Source organism: Heterodontus francisci, chromosome 37, assembly GCF_036365525.1.
Source record: "Heterodontus francisci isolate sHetFra1 chromosome 37, sHetFra1.hap1, whole genome shotgun sequence".
Classification (NCBI taxonomy): Eukaryota; Metazoa; Chordata; class Chondrichthyes; order Heterodontiformes; family Heterodontidae; genus Heterodontus; species Heterodontus francisci.
In genome coordinates this window covers 4,789,739-4,806,049 of record NC_090407.1, presented here as the reverse complement: position 1 = coordinate 4,806,049, position 16,311 = coordinate 4,789,739, and the positions used below count along the sequence as shown (strand labels likewise).

The window sequence follows — 16,311 nt, the reverse complement described above, 5'->3', positions numbered from 1 at the left end:
TGAGGGCTATGGACCAAATGCTGGAAGGTGAGATTAGAATGGGCGGATTGTTTTTCAGCCACCACAGAAACGATGGGCCAAGTGGCCTCTCACTGTGCCTTAGACTTTCTATGATTCTGATTTCTGCTTTTGAGGTCCTGCTTTTTAATTTCTTTCCTAACACCTTAAACTTTGCTTTCGGGACCTCAACCCTCTTCTTTCCTATGTCATTGGTACCAATGTGGACCACGACCTCTGGCTGTTCACCTTCCCCCAAGAAGAATATCCTGCAGCCGCTCTGTGACATCCATGACCCTGGCACTGGGGAGGCAACATACCATCCTACTGTCACGCTTGCAGATTATGGCACTTGAGGTGCATATCCAGTTTCCTTTTGAATGAGTTGAGGGTTTCTGCCTCAACTAACCTTTCAGTCAGTGAATTCCAAACCTCCACCACCCTCTGGGTGCAAAATATTTCCTCTAACTAACGAATCCCCTATCACTATCGCCCTTCAACTCTTCTTCCTCCCCTCCTGTGCAGCTGAACCACCCATGGTGCCACGGACTTGGCTCTTGCTGCACTCTTCTTCATCCTTCCATCATCCCTCTTTTTACCTATGTTGTTGGTAGCGATATGAACCATTACCTTTATAATAAAAGCAAAATACTGAGGATGCTGGAAATCTGATATAACAGCAAAGTGCTGGAAATACATAGCAGGTCTGGCAGCATCTGTGGAGAGAGGAATGGAGTTGGCTCTGAGTCAAATATGACTCTTTTTCAGAACTGAAGGAAGGTAGAAATGTGTTGGGTTTTATGCTGTTGAAAGGGGGGAGAGGGAGGAAGAACAGCAGGGAAGGTCTGTGATAGGGTAGAGGGCAGGAGAGATTAAATGACAAAGATGCCATGAAATAAAAGGCAAAGGGAGTGGTAATAGTTGTCGTAAAAGACAATGCACTTGTCCAGAGAGAGTTATTTGTAATTTAACCCTTCAAGTCCGGGAATCATTCTTGTTTACCTACAGTGCACTCCCTCCAAGGCCAGTCTATCCATTCTAAGGTGCTCAGAACTGCCCACAGTGCTCCCAGGTTTTGACTACCAGGGCTTTGTATAGCTGAAGCATGACTTCTATCACCTTGTATTCCAGTCATCTAGATATAAAGGCCAGCATTCCATTAGCCTTTTTGATTATTTTCTGTACCGGTTCATGATATTTTAATGATTTTTTGATCTATGTACCTGAACCCCCAAGCTTCTGGATCTCCATTGTTTCTGGCTTTTCACCATTTACAAGCTACCTTGTTTTATTCTTTTTAGGAGCAAAGTGGATGACCTTTCAGTTGCCTACATTGAAATCTGTTTGACACAATTTTTCTCATTCACTTAATCTATTAATATCTCTTTGTAACTTTGTGCTCCCATCTATACTGCTTACAATAAAAGCAAAATACTGCGGATGCTGGAAATCTGAAACAAAAACAAGAAATGCTAGATTCACTCAGCAGGTCTGGCAGCATCTGTGGAAAGAGAAGCAGAGTTAACGTTTCGGGTCAGTGACCCTTCTTCGGAACTTCCGAAGAAGGGTCACTGACCCGAAACATTAACTCTGCTTCTCTTTCCACAGATGCTGCCAGACCTGCTGAGTGAATCCAGCATTTCTTGTTTTTGTACACTGCTTACAACGCTGTCTATCTTTGTCATCAGCAAATTTGATGTGTGGCTTTCTATTCCATCATATAAATCATTAATAAATACAGTGAATAGTTGAGGCTCCTTGTGGGACACGTTCTGCCCATTAGAGTGCTAGCCCATTATCCCTGCTCTTTGACTCCTTCTGCTCAGCATGTCTGGCAAACTGACTTCTTCCTGTACTGGTAAATATTGTCACAAAGCATGTCCACCTTTTGCTTATTTTCATTGACAGTCACTTACAGATACCAGTGAGATCGGTGTGCCTACTTCTCACTGAAGAGTCCACCCTTGGCCTGGAGAGAGCACGAGAGCCTGGAGAGAGCAGAGCATGGAGAAAATAGTAGGGGAGCAGGGGAAGAGCAGGAGCACTGGAGAGCAGAGCACAGAGAGAGGGGGAGAGCTGAGTACTGAGAAAGCAGGAACCTTGGGGGGTGAGGGGGAGCAGGAGCACAGAGAGAGCAGGAATCTAGAGAGAACAGGAGCACAGTTGGAGCAGGGGCAGAACAGGAGCTTGGGGGGAACATAGCATGTCTCTGTCCACCGTTCACTAACTTACAGTTGACCACGGCACCCTGAATGGCGGCCCATGCTGTCCAGCCCCAGGGGTCCGTGGGCGCTAGTTTCAGAACTACTGTAATAGGGGATCGAGCTAATACTCCAGTATGTTTATGATGAGAGTTCAATAGGGGATTACTTAATTAGTATGCGTTACAAAATTATTGATGAATGTTTGTGTTAATTAATTGTTCTGCATTTTTCCTCAGTTGTCATGCATTAGGGATGATTGAGACTATGGCAGGAACAAAAACAAGTAATGCAAAGTGCATATACCCAGAGGTTATCATTATACCTATAGTCGTACTAGCAGTACTCATCACTGCGGCAGTAATATTCTGGAAGAAACAATGGCTGAGATGTGGAAGGGCTCACATGCTTGAACATTCAGGTGCGTGAGCCATTTGATTTATCTGTTCAAAAGTGACTTGATTCAGCTGCTCAGAATCCCATCTGTAATTACCCATGCTATGTCCCTTGTTACCCGAGGAATCTCACAGTTTCTGGACTTGTGTGTAAAATGAGGCTGGTAAATGTCTTTTTGCACTTATTGATTAATTACAATATAGGCCTCTACAAATGTGAAGATCAAAACATTTTCCTAGATAATGCAGTTATCTAATCTTTTAGCTCTACCCTTTCTGACACCAGCCGATCTGAACATTAGAACCATAGAAAAATTTCAGCACAGAATAAGGCCATTCAGCCCGTTGTGTCTGTGCCGGCCGAAAAAAATAGCTGCCCAATCTAATTCCAATTTATTCTTATTCTTATTGATTAGTTTGCCTGCGCAATACAGTTAGGTTTTTGCAACCATATATGCAGGAATAAAATCACCTAGGATTATTTTTTAATAATTTATCACTTCATTTTGGTGACGTTACTGTGCTCCGCTCTGCTATATTTAAGGCTTCATTCATGCACGAGGCTTGATGGTGAGTAGTAGCAGGTATTCAACTGGGGTAGAGAGAGCATCACAACCCTCTTTATTCTCACTCCATGTCCATGCAATTACACTTCCTGCAAAGGTAACTTGACAGCAGTCAGGATAGGGAATGGTTTTCCTTTCTCTAATTTGGGACCCTCATGGTCTGTTTGGTTCAGCTGTTCACTGAATGCATTTGCTGTGCCATCGGGGAACTATTTGTCTTCAACTAAAACTGTTGCCTTTTGACCTTCAACCTTTATTTTGCTAACTCCGAAAAGCATGTGTGCGGAATTAGGATCTGCAGCACAGCTGGAGACGGCACTTTGAAAGCCCATCACCCTCCTAGGGTTGGGTGTTGCACCGCCAGCCGCTTCCGGCGCCGTACATGTGATATACCACCTTGAGAAGATCACTCCTGTGGGTGTCCCTTGCGTGCACCAGAAGCTTCTGAATTCACAGCTGATGTGATGGCCAAATGCCAAATTTCGACCACACAGGTCCATTCAATGAATTCACTTGTCACTCACCAAAGATCAAGCATTCAGTTGCAAGAGGGGCCCAGCATTAAATTTACTTTTGAATAACCTCTGCTATTGCAAAGCCTCTGGAAGTACTCTGGAGTATTTTTGGATGTGTTATGGTGAATTCCTGGAATTGGCAGGGAGCGTTGCTGCATCCTCACAGGGAGGGCAGAGGAGTAGGTGACCTTTCCATACAAAGGCAGCAACAGTGGCAATACCTCAGGATCTGCATGAGGACGGAAATGGAGCAGAGGCTGGAGAGAGGGCAAGCTCTGTGCAATACCCACTGCCAAGTTGGAGCCTGACTCCTCCATGCTTCTTAATAGTGACAGAAGGCTGTCTGGCAGGCCAGTCAATGTCCCCAGCATCCTGGTGAGCATGCCCATCAATGTCCTGCTGTATGTCACCCGTTTCGAGATCCTCACCTGAGTTCTCTGAAGTAGTACTCATCTGCCATCTTGCCCTCTGATGAGTTGGCATACAAACCATCCTTTCCTCTTGGCATGGCTGCAGCTCACTTATGCCCAGTGGCTCACCATGTGCAGATTACAACTCTCTCCCACCCTTTAAGGTACGTGCCGATCCAGTATCTGAGCTGGGGGATGCTGATGTCAGATCAAGTGATGGGGCCTCTTCATCAGTGCTGCTGTGCTAAGCTGTTGCTCTCTTATTCCTTGGGGTGGGCAGGTGGCAGTTCTTGGGTGTCTGAAAGCCGAAAACCAGAAGGGGAAGGTTGGGCTGAGGGAAAGGGGGTTGGGTAGAAAGCAAGAGGTCCATGTTGACACCATCTGCAGCTTGCTCATCATGCCAGATAACAGGATGAGGGTGAGCTGAGAGGTGAGAAGGGGCATAAGTTTGGAACATACTGTCATCATGTTGTCAGTGACATCGTACGCCACGGGCTCTGTTGCAGCCAGCCCCATGAAGCAGAGAACCATCTCCTCCATAGGGTTTAAGATAAGCAGGCATCCTTGTCCCCTGCCGGCTCTGCTCCTCTCTACTGTGTGTTTGTCCTGCTAGAGAGAGAAAGAATATCAGTGATTGTGTTGCACTCTGTTTGGATAATGTGCATTTTATAGCTGAATAGCTGGAGGTATGTGGAGGCAGTGAGGCTGGTAGCATTGATAGGTGTGTAAGGGTGAGGGGGAGCATAACATGATTCCTGAATGTCAGAGAGTGCTGCTGGGTGAGTGATAGAGGTGTGGTGCATTGAGCGGCGTGAAAGGCTCTTAGAACGGTTGGTAGGAGATGTCATGCGAAGATGCAATCACTGATATTGACCACCAGCGTGAGGCTTTTAGTTTTCTTGTGACACTGATGCCAGGTCCTCGGATCCAGGCTCTGGGAGCTGAGCTCCCTGGCCACCTGCCCCCAATACCTTCTGAGGGTAGTCTTTGAGGGCTTCCTGGCCCCCCATTGAATCATGTGTCTCCTCCTGTTCATGTCCACCACTCAGCCTCCAGCACTGCTTCCATGACCCTCTGCCAAGTGTTCCATTTTCCTTGTTTACAATTGCAGCAACAGTATTCAGTAGCAGCCTCCCGTACTTCCATGCAGCTTCCCTTTAAGAGGGACAGACTCTGTTTAAGAACAGAAGGATGGATGCACCACTTGCTATTAGCACGTGCTGCTGGGCTCCCTGACAGTGACAGTGACAGTGGCAGATGCTCAGCCCTACGCCACCCTCAGGTAAATAAGGTGGCAGCACCAAATTTGCATGCAGCCTACCTCCACCAGAACTGGGACAGGCAGATCGCAGAACCAACCGCAGCACCTGAGTAATGGTGCAGACCACTTTTTAGCCCTATATTTCATTGTAGACAGAATAGACTATTGCCACAGAGTTGAGTATATATACCTGATTGGTCCAGATTACTTTAACTAATTTGTTTACTTATTTGTTCACATTATCAGATAATGCTTGGAGAAGCCAGGCTGCAAAAGCAAAGGTATGTTATGTTTTGTTAAATATACGTAGTATAGCATTTTATGCAAACATAAGAGCTCACAATTATCAGCCAATAGCTCTGAACACATGTTCACTCTCAGGTGGTCCCGGGTCAGGGCTAATATTAATGCATCCAATTCCTGACTTTCTGTTTCAATGGATTAAATATGTCAAAGAGTTTGAAATCATTCATAGTAAAAAAAAAAGAGGTTTTTGTTGCTGGTTGTTAGCTTTCACACAAAGCAAAAAGCTGATGAGATATCATAGAAGGGGATGTATGTGCACAATTACATAAAATGCTATTCTAGGTGCATTTTTAGGTTAAAAATGATCCCTTGTTGGATTTTGTAGTTTTAGAATTATCTCCAGAATAAGTGAGTAACATCAAAGAATAAGGAGTTCTATCCTGCTGGATAATTTGTACTTTGTGATTTCAATACTTGATGCTTATTAGAGGCATTCAGAGATTTCTTGTCATCAAAAGAAAAAATGTGCATTTTTATAGCACCTTTCACAACTTCAGAACTTCCCAAAGGGCTTTACACCTAATAAAATACTTTTGAAGTGTCATTTCCTGTACCTGTTGAAAAAAATGTACTGTACCATATGCAGAGGATTTTACAGGTGAATGGTATCAGTGAATTAGGGGCTAATGGCAAGCTGCAAGCTTGCCTGTTGGTGCTATTTGAGGCCTAGATATTGGCTCCCAGTCCTCATTTTCAGAAGGATGGTTAGTCTATGGCCCAAATGCAGTGGGAATCACGACCTGGCTGGTGGGTGGGTGACAGACGAGGATTTAGGGTGGCAGGACACCGCCACTGTGGGTCTGACAAAGTGGTCCTTGGCACTAAGGTAAGTTGTCAGAGGGATTGTGGAGGGTCCCAGAATTTCCCCGTGTGGCCTGACCGACCATTCCTGGTCCACAAGGAAAGATTTTTTTAAATGTTGTAAAAGCTGACCTTTGTTCTGGTCCTGAATCCACTACTTAACAAGTTTGGTCTGTCAACAAGATTGCAGTCAGGTCCCGATGGTGCCATTTGGACCCGATCTGCATATTTAAACAAGGACATCAGCAGCTTTGTGGGGGTGTCCTTACCCCGCCCAGTTTAGAATTGCAGTCAACTGGAGCAGTGGATAAATGTCCTGCTCCATTTTAACTGCACCCACTTAGTTTCTGCTAGACAAGGAGGTGGAGTGGTGGTGGGGAGAGTAAAATTCCCTTTTATGAGTGTCTATGTACTATATGTACATTGTATCTCTACCTGTAAATACGAGGCTATCGTTCTCAGCTCTTAACATGGTAAGTGACTGTCTCTCATCAGACTCAAGAACTATGTGTATCGTGTACAGAAACTGTAACAATAACTTGGCACCTCAGAAACTTTAAATACTTTAGCAACACTATAGCTGATTTTCTTTCATGAAACTGTAAAATACTTTTGGAAGTCGGATGCTTGGAACTCTGAGGTTGCTTCCTACTTGTCAGTGTTAGCACTAACATAGAGCCTAACTTAGGGTGTCACACAACAAAAAAATCTACTTTATCGAATGTACTCAGTGCAAGAGGCTTGCTGGCAAATTGGAACAAGCTAATGCCTTCAAAATGTGACATCGTACAGCTTTCATTGAGCCATTATGGCACAGAAGGAGGCCATTCAGCCCACCAAGTCCATGCCAGCTCTCAGTAGAATAATCCAATCAGTCCCATTTCCCTGCTCTAACCCCATAGCCCAGAAAGTTTATTTTCCTCAAGTACCTATTCAATTCCCTTTTGAAATCATTGATCATCTCCACTTCCACCACTCTCGTAGGCAATGAGTTCCAGGTCATTACCACTCTCTGCATAAAAAAGTTCTTCCTCATATCCCCCCTGCATCTCTTGCCCAAAACCTTAAATCTGTGTCCCCTAGTCCTTGTATGACCAGCTAATGGGAACCGCTTTTCTTTGTCTACCTTATCTAAACCTATCATAATCTTGCACATCTCTATCAAATCGCTCCTCAACTTTCTTTGCTCAAAGAAGAACAACCCCAGCTTCTCCAACCTAATCTTGTAGCTAAAATTCCTCATACCTGGAACCATTGTGATAAATCTCCTCTGCACCCACTCCAGGGACCCTTACATTAAAGTGCAGTGACCAGAACTGGATGCAATACTCTAGTTGTGGTCTAACCAGAGCTTTATAAAGGTTCAGCATAATTTCCATGCTTTTGTACTCAATACCTCTATTTATGAAGCCCAAAATCCCAAAGGCTTTGACAATTACTCTCTCAATATGTCCTGCCACCTTCAAAGATTTATGCACATGAACCCCCAGGTCCCTCAGTCTCTGCACACTCTTTAGAACTGTGCCATTAAGTCTATATTGCACCTCCCTATCCCTTTTGTCAAAATGCATCACCTCACATTTCTCTGTATTAAATTCCATCTTCCACTTGTCTTCCCATTCTGCTAGCCCAGCTATATTCTGTTGCAGTTGATTGCAACATATTTTGCCGCACCTCCAAGTTTGGTATCATCAGCAAATTTGAAATTTCACTCTGTATTCCAATATCCAAGTCATTTATATATTTTAAAAAAACAGTGGCCCTTAGCACTGATTCTTGGGGAACACCACTGTCTGAAAAACAACGACTTACCATGGCTAGCTTTTTTCTGTCCTTAAGCCAATTTTGTAAATCCAAATTGACACTGACCCTTCTATTCCATTAGCCTCAGGTTTGTTAACCAACCTTTTATGTGGTAACTGTTATAACTGTTATTGCTCTCTGTAGTCCCTGGAAAGCAATGCGCAAAATTTCCTTGGAGTTGAAGAACAGAATGTGGATGGTTCCCTGAAAACAGCTTCTTCAGAAAATAGTAGTTACAGTATAAAGGAAAAGGAAATGTCAGTAAAATCAATGCAAGCCTCTCGGTAAGTTTGGCACATTTTATGGGGATTGGCATACCACAGTTTCACATGCTAATTAACAGGCAGCTGATTTGTGGTTGGCTGCTGGCTAGAAAAATGCAGGCCAGGGGTTCCTGGCGTTCTGTCCCTTAACTCACATGGGTAGAAAAATTCTGGCACTGCCCAGCCACAGCTTCCTGACAAGTGCTCTCTGTGAGCATTGGAGTGCCTGACCATATAATTAACCTGCTAAAGTGGTAGGAGGCAGTTTTGGATCATAGGTTCATAGGAATTGTGGGGTAGCAGTAGGCCATTCGGCCCATTGAACTTGCTCTGCCATTCAAACAGATCATGGCTGATCATCTACAGCTATGCCATTTTCCCCCATTATCTCCATATCCCTTGATGTCATTAGTGTCCAGAAATCTGTCGATTTCTGTCTTGAATATGCTCAATGATGGAGCTTCCACAACCCTCTGGGGTAGAGAATTCCACAGATTCACCACCATCTGAGTAAGGAAATTCCTCCCCATCTCAGTCTTAAATGGCCTTCCCCTTATTCTGAGACACTGTCCCCTGGTTCTAGACTCACCAGCCAGAGGAAACATCCTATCTACATCTATCCTGTCACACCCTGTAAGAATTTTGTAAATTTCAATGATGAGGTTGGACACATCTTTTAAAACAGGAGTTTTGATGGTGAGAAACCTGGAAAGTTTACAATTGAGTGAGAAAGAGCCAGTTAGAAAAACATACATAGTACTTTAATTCTTTCTGCAATAACATACTGGGCCAGAAATTGCTGCAATGGCGCATCTTGTGGCGAATGACGTTAATCGGACCTTTATTTCACTGCTCACATCGTATTAATTTTTCACCTACAAATTGCTGGAATGTCAAATTGATAATGGCGCAGCAATGTCAGTGTCACATGTGGGACATCATGAATGTCCTGCCCGATGGCTTATCTCACTGGCACAACCACATGGCACTATAAAAAGCTGAAAACAGATACCATAACTCAGTTAAGATGTGACACTGAGAGGTGAGTGACCTGTAACTATGAAACAAATATAAATCAACTTTAAAAAGTTACTAGCATTCAAAATACTTGTAACACCCTTTTCACAATGCAGTAACAGGTTTTTGGAACGTACTCTTTTTCACACAAAGTGCCTCGCGGTGAACAATAATAAAAAATCGCAGACCTCTGTGGTTAAGGACCTTTTGGAATGAGGATCTGTGAGCCATCCTGCAGGAAGTGGAGAGGAGGGGTGAGAAGCTGCTGGGGACTGTGAGAGTGAGGGCTTCTTGCAGGATCAGCATGGTGGTATGGAGGGACATGGTGGAGGGTAAACAAACTCAACAGCATCACATACGGCAGATGAGTGTCAGAAAAATTAGTACAACCTGACCAGGCAGACAAGATAAGCATTCTCAGATTCTCAAATCATAACTGCTTTTTTTTGTAAGCATCATTGAAAGCTATTTGGTTTACTAATTATTTGTCCAACTCAAAAACTAGTAAGTCCTAAAAGTCAGTTGCTGTGGGAGGCACACTTTCCACAGTGATGAATTTTGCAGCATTATTTCTGCAGAAGATATGGAAGATTTGAATGCATGAAAAGAATCAACCCATGTGATGGGCTCTCTGTTTTCTGCACACTGGATAAGATAGTGCATAATGTGCAAGAACAAGCACAGATGGGTGGGGGGTAACCATTTCCTTCCTGAAGGAGCATTTCTCTCACAAGGGCTGGGCTCTGTATCTGCAAGGCTTTAATGGTGAGGTGAATGTGGCCTGTGCAGAGTTTGGAACTGTATTGATGCAGCAAGGTGAGTGTCACATCCTCTTGTTTTGTCTCCTGACCAAGAATCACCCAGGATGAGACAGAGAGGAGGGACATTGGAGATATGCAAAATGCACGTGATCCATGAGCTGCAGGTTTAAAACTCCTTTTGAGGCTGCAGGGTGGGAAAGGAAATTAGAGTGGGACAACGCTTATTCAGCACCTGGGGGGAATTACCTTTTTCCATGCTGTGCATTGAATGTGAAGGTGGCTATTATTATGTGATGTGACATTGAACGTGCTTTATCATTGTACCATTTTGTTCTTTCTCCCCACAGGTCCACAGCAAACTGAGGAGGCGGGAGCTGCAGAAGGCACTGAAGCAGTGACTGAGCGATTGAGGAGGAGAAACAGGGCAGGACCTGGAGGAGGAGGAGGAGGCTGTGTGCCCCCCACTGGGGAAGAGATAGGGCAAACAAAGTGGCCTGGGCACTCTCATCCCCACACTGCACCAATGAGGGTGCTGATGTGGAAGAGGGAATGCTCGACCACGAGCAACTTCCCTACAACCCTTTCTGCTCTTCAACTCCTGGCCCGTCTTGCTCTGTATGACACACACGCCTCCAGAGAGGCAGAAGCCAAGCTGTGAGGGGACTGCTAGCTTGTGTCTGATCTATGGGGTGAGGAGGTACCACTGAGAAATGAGGGAAATGCGTACTGATCCCCTGTAAGATGGGATAGAAGTCAGGTCCAGCATAAGAACAACTGGGTGGGGGATGACATGGATCCAGAATGAGAAAGAGGATGAGTGAAGAGCATTGCAGATGTCTGTGACTATTTGGGTCCACAGACCACAACGTGATACTCCTCAATCAGATGATGGGACAGCAACTGGACATCCTTTGCCAGCTCGTTCAACAGGGAGTTGACGTGTTTGCCACAAGTATAACGGGACTATGGTTGACACCTGTCTCCTCCTCGTGGCGCCAAACACTGGGGGACAATCCATGGCCATGATAGATATGCTGCTGGCTGGTAGGAGGGCAGCAGTTCGCAGGGCACTTCCTTGCACCCACCCCCCCCCCCCCCAGGCTTAGTGCTAAATGCGCAAACCTTGCAGGAGCCAGCTGCTAAGGGGATTCTCCAATGATGCAGTCAGCAGCTGCCAGGAATCATAGCCCACCTGCTCCCTGTGTCTCTCTAGAGCAACTTCAGGAACCTAACTCCCTGATCCCTACTGATATGCTGGATGCAGAGGCTGTGCTCTTAGAACAAGGGTTAATGGATGTGGAGGGGTGAGGAATAGGACAATGCAGTTATTCATTCTGATCTGCATTAATTTATTGAATATTATTGTTTGAACTGTTGCACTAAATAAAAGGTCCATTTTAAATCTCAGCTGTCCTTCCTTTTGTTTGCCCCACAATGCAAAGTCATTCATTGGATACCTTTCGAACTTCTTGGTTCTCCTCAATTCTGCTGGTGTAGTTGCGGGGAAAATGGAGTGGTGGAAGGTGGGGAGGCAGAACGGGAGGAGGCACATCTGGTGGCAGTCATAGTCCAAATATCTGAGCACCAGCTGCTCTCTGGCTGCCCTGCCCGATGCAGCTATGCCTTCCTCAGGAGTTGGGAGAGGGCATGATCTCTGACCCCAGAGTCATCCAGGTTGGGATTCTCTAGATCGATTGACGTCTCATTTGTCAAGTTTAAAATCAGTGTTTCCTGCAGGGCTATGTTGTGCAATGTTCAGCAGAGCACCACAATCTTGGTACTGTTGTTAGGAAAGTACTGTAAAACACCCCCAACCTGTCCTGGCACTGGAAATGTGGTGTGAGCACCCTATTGGGCCAAATGGCCTGTTTCTATGCTGTTAATTCTATGTATGTAATTCTGTTATCCTCTCCATCAGTTGGCATATGCACAGGTGCACATGGTTGTCATCAGTCGCGACTTGTCCCCTAAAATTCATCCACCTCCTTATCGCTCTTGTGAACAAGTCCTGGATGTTGGAGTGCTGAAGAATGAAGGCATCATGAGCACTTCCCCGATGCTCTGCATTAACATGCAGGATGTGCAATTGTGCATCGCAGATTATCATGACATTCAATGAGAGATAACTTTTCCCATTCATGAGTGCAACAGTTTCATCAGGTGGTGCACATGGGCCCCCTGCACTCTGTGGAAGCCACCAATCCAATAGAATCCAATTGACCTCTCCCTTTACTGCGCTGGGGACATGTCATACCTAATTCCGTGTGGAATAAGGCATTCATGACCTGTTGGATGCAGGCCCTCTCACTACTTGGATAATGTTGCTGAAAGGAAGCAGGTGCGTAGAAATTGAGATCTGTCATAAATTCAGTGCCACTAACAAGGCCCTGTGGAAGGTAGACTGAGGCTGCAGATCTGCTTTTAGATATCGCAGAGGAAAAATAGCCAATTTTCCCCTTGCTGAAACACAGCCTTTGCAAGCAGAGCTTTTCCAACATTGTCTCAAAGGACATTCTCTCCCTATAAACTCTCTGGGGGCTGGGGAGCCAAGAATTCTGGTCAGCCTCCAGCCTAAGTGCTTCAGCTGATGGCCCTGCTACCACTGCTCCTCTTCTAAATCATCCATCATAGGTACATCATTTCACTGCCTTCACCTTCTTGAATGCCAAAGTAGCTTTGTGTCAGGAGTGTGAATGGCAAAGGGATATACGGCTACCGAGACAGATTTAAGGTATTAAAAACCCTTAGGAACAATCCACTTCTTGCTGGAGAAGAGTCCACAACTTCGCTGTTCCTTATCTGGGCCTCCAAGGCTGAGTGTCATCCGAGAACCATAAATCACACCTTTGACAGGGTCTTCTACAAAATCTATTATCAACTGACTTTCGCTGAATAATTTGCATTAGTGTTGTAAATCCAGCAATTTCATAATTGCAAATTAACTTTATTGGGGAGCCTCAGCACGAAGGAACTCTTGTTGAGGCTAGCAGCAGAGTAGCGCAAATGAACAGCAATTTGTGGAGAACAAATTGGAACATACAGCATATCTATTTTATGCTGCAAATTGCTTTTTTTTAGGAATTAGTAATGCTAAACACTGTTAATGCATCATTATTATCTCAGCAACGTGTATCCTGTTGTTGACTAATGTTACTCTCATTGGCATCTTTGTTGTACTAAAACAGGCACTGATGAGGTAAAGGGATTTACTTGACTGATAAGCTTTTTCTTTCATTTTTAAATGTACTAAATGCATTAATTTTTTCCCCCTCTACTTTGTAAGTTTTATTCTCTCCGTTTTTTGCACCCTTCTCTACTGGCCCATGCAGTAGAAGCTCAGGCTTCTTCCAGTCCCATTATGAACCATTACTAGGTGCAGGGAGGGGCACAAATTCCCTTCTTCCTTCCTCTAGGAAGGTGCCCCTTTGTTTTTGTGAACTGATCATTTTACTTGAACACACTGTTCAGGAACTTGCACTTTTAGGAGGGTGTTGTCTGCATTGTTGGAAGTACAATTAAAGATGTATTTTGTTTTGCTATAAATTGATCAATCAATCTAGTGTGTGACAGGTTTCATAGTGGACACCACACTATCGGAAGGGTGTGATTGCACTGGAGAGGGTGCAGAGGAGATTCGCCAGGATGTTGCCTGGGCTGGAGCATTTCAGCTATGGGGAGAGACTGGATAGGCTAGGGTTGTTTTCCTTAGAGCAGAGAAGGCTGAGGGGGGACCTGATTGAGGTATACAAAATTATGAGGGGCTTTGATAGGATAGATAGAAAGAAATTTTTTCCCTTAGCGGAGGTCTCAATAACCAGGGGGCATAGATTTAAGGTAACGGGCAGGAGGTTTAGAGGGTATTTGAGGAAAAATATTTTCACCAGAGGGTGGTTGGAATCTGGAACACACTGCCTGAAGGGGTGGCAGAGGCCGGAATCCTCACAACATTTAACAAGTATTTAGATGAGCACATGAAACGCCATAGCATACAAGGCTACGGGCCAAGTGCTGGAAAATGGGATTAGAATAGATTGATGCTTAATGGGCGGCACAGACACGATGGGCCGAAGGGCCTGTTTCTGTGCTATATAACTCAATGTCTCTAAAATCGCTCCACAAGACTGATAGAATTTACACTCTTGGCTAATTCTAAAACTTGTCAACAGAAAACCAAGCAGTAGGAATTACATAGAAGTAATAAGGATTTCTGTCTAACTTATAAGGCACATGAGCCTGGAAATTGCACTGGACCAATTTTCGTCCAGATAAGACTTCTGGACCAGGCTGTTTGGCAACTACTGGAGGCATGTCATTGTTTACTCTGGCATGCCATTGGCCGGAATTTTACGCCACCCCAGCGAGGCAGATGGTGGTGGGGTGGGGGGGGGGGGGGGGGCGGTGGCGTAAAATTAAGCGGGAGGCTCCGGGAAACCTGCCCGACCTGTTCCCGCCTCCACACCCCACTTTACGTAGGGTGGGGGGGGAGGCGAGAAACGGGCCGTCCACCCCACGCCAATTAAGGCCCTTAAGTGGCCACTTAACGGCCACTTAAGGGCCTTCGCCCGCCTCCACAGGGATTTTACCAGTGGCAAGTGGGCGTCCTGGAGCTGGGAAAGGCTGCCTGGTGAATGTCGGCCTCTCCGCGCCCCGGGGTTGGGGGGGGAGGGGGTGCCCGATTGTGGGCCGCCCCTGCTTCCCCAACCACCGCTGGGATGCAAATGCTCCCCTTCCCCCCAAACGACCACCCTTGCCTCACCAGGGCCTGACTGATACCCCCGGCGAGGCAACCTAAACTTACCTGCAGTCCTGGCTCCATTTCCTCGGCTGGGCTGCACTCCCAGCAGTGGCCACCGCTCCCGGCAGCTCATTGAGGTGGGACTTCCTCCCTCAAGTGGGTGGAAGTCCTGCCTCGGAACAATTAAAGCCCAGGGACCCGTAAAATGCGGGACGGATCCCTGGGCTAGATGGAAGGGGGTTTGCCACCGACTTTTACGTCAGTGGCCAGCTCCCATCCGCCCAATGTAAAATCCAGCCCATTGACTCTGAACTGGAGTAAACCAGCTGGTCTCACTAGCACAGTGAAAGTTTTACATGTATTTTTTAATCACTAAGAATGATTGAGCTATATTCTTCAAGTGGTTACAACAAAGAACTCTAGAGTAATCGGTTGATTTTTGATCTTCATACTCCTCAAATTATTTATAATATATTTTCATTAAAAATATGAATAATCCTTCAGTGATTTACAGAATTTCTATTTTTTTCTTCCTTGAGGAATATGAGGCATGAATTTCGTGATTGACTAACAGGCAATACACTGCAAGTAATTTGCAAATAGCAACAGTAAATGACATCTGGAAAGCAACAGAAACCAGCCCTGTGGTTTTAACAGAATTGTCAGTAAGATGGAACATTTGATACATATAGAGTATCAGGGAAACGCTGTGCAAAGAAAATTTATTTGGGCACGTATTTGACAGCCTTTGAATCTTACCAACTACTAGATAAAAATTGTGGAATTGTTTGCCGTCTTTAAGAGGATTTATGCCTAATTACTCAGTGCATAGCTGGAGCAGGCTTTAGTGCCTTTTTGCCAATTTAAATAAAAGATGGTGCTTTGAAGAGTAGCCATCATATTTTTTTTAAGTTTTAGAAAACAGAATCATTGTGGTGGTTTTGTACCTTAGTGCTTTAACAGGTGGAATCACAGAGTGAGAAGACATTGACCCCAATTTTAACTTGGGGTGTGAATGCAGCCTATGCGAGCCTGGGCAAGTGGGAAGCACCCATGACGAGGTCATTTTAACTACCAGACCCGGTTAACACTTTTCAGGGAGGTCTCCCAACCAAACCCTGCAGGAACGATGAGGAGGTTGGGCAAAAGGAAGAGCAGGATTTTGTGCAGCAGGAGGTAGGCACCAGAGACTTGAGGGAACGGCAGAAAGTAAGTGCTGAGGAACAGTGACACGAGGTGAGCATGATCAACAATTGTGTGCATTTTACATGGATACAATG

At 45.2% G+C, this 16,311-nt stretch overlaps 2 protein-coding genes across 6 annotated transcripts in view; both read left to right on the top strand.

Moving 5' to 3' along the window:
- Positions 1-11,685, top strand: part of LOC137351978 (tumor necrosis factor receptor superfamily member 5-like) — a 94,237-nt gene extending 82,552 nt beyond the window's left edge. For 3 of the 5 annotated variants that reach the window (XM_068016932.1, XM_068016930.1, XM_068016928.1), the window contains 2 exons: positions 2,438-2,619; positions 10,644-11,685. In XM_068016932.1, coding sequence (XP_067873033.1) covers positions 2,438-2,619; positions 10,644-10,954 — 493 coding nt within the window. In that variant the 3' untranslated portion in view covers positions 10,955-11,685. Of the gene's footprint in view, positions 1-2,437; positions 2,620-5,591; positions 5,627-8,399; positions 8,540-10,643 lie in introns of all 5 variants that reach the window. The other 2 variants (XM_068016929.1, XM_068016931.1) reach the window with 2 other exon arrangements.
- A 4,503-nt stretch (positions 11,686-16,188) lies between these two features.
- LOC137351972 (uncharacterized) overlaps positions 16,189-16,311 on the top strand; it is a 28,802-nt gene continuing 28,679 nt past the window's right edge. Inside the window, exon 1 of the mRNA XM_068016908.1 lies at positions 16,189-16,267. The gene's annotated coding sequence lies outside the window, so the exon portion shown is untranslated. The remainder of the gene's footprint in view (positions 16,268-16,311) is intronic.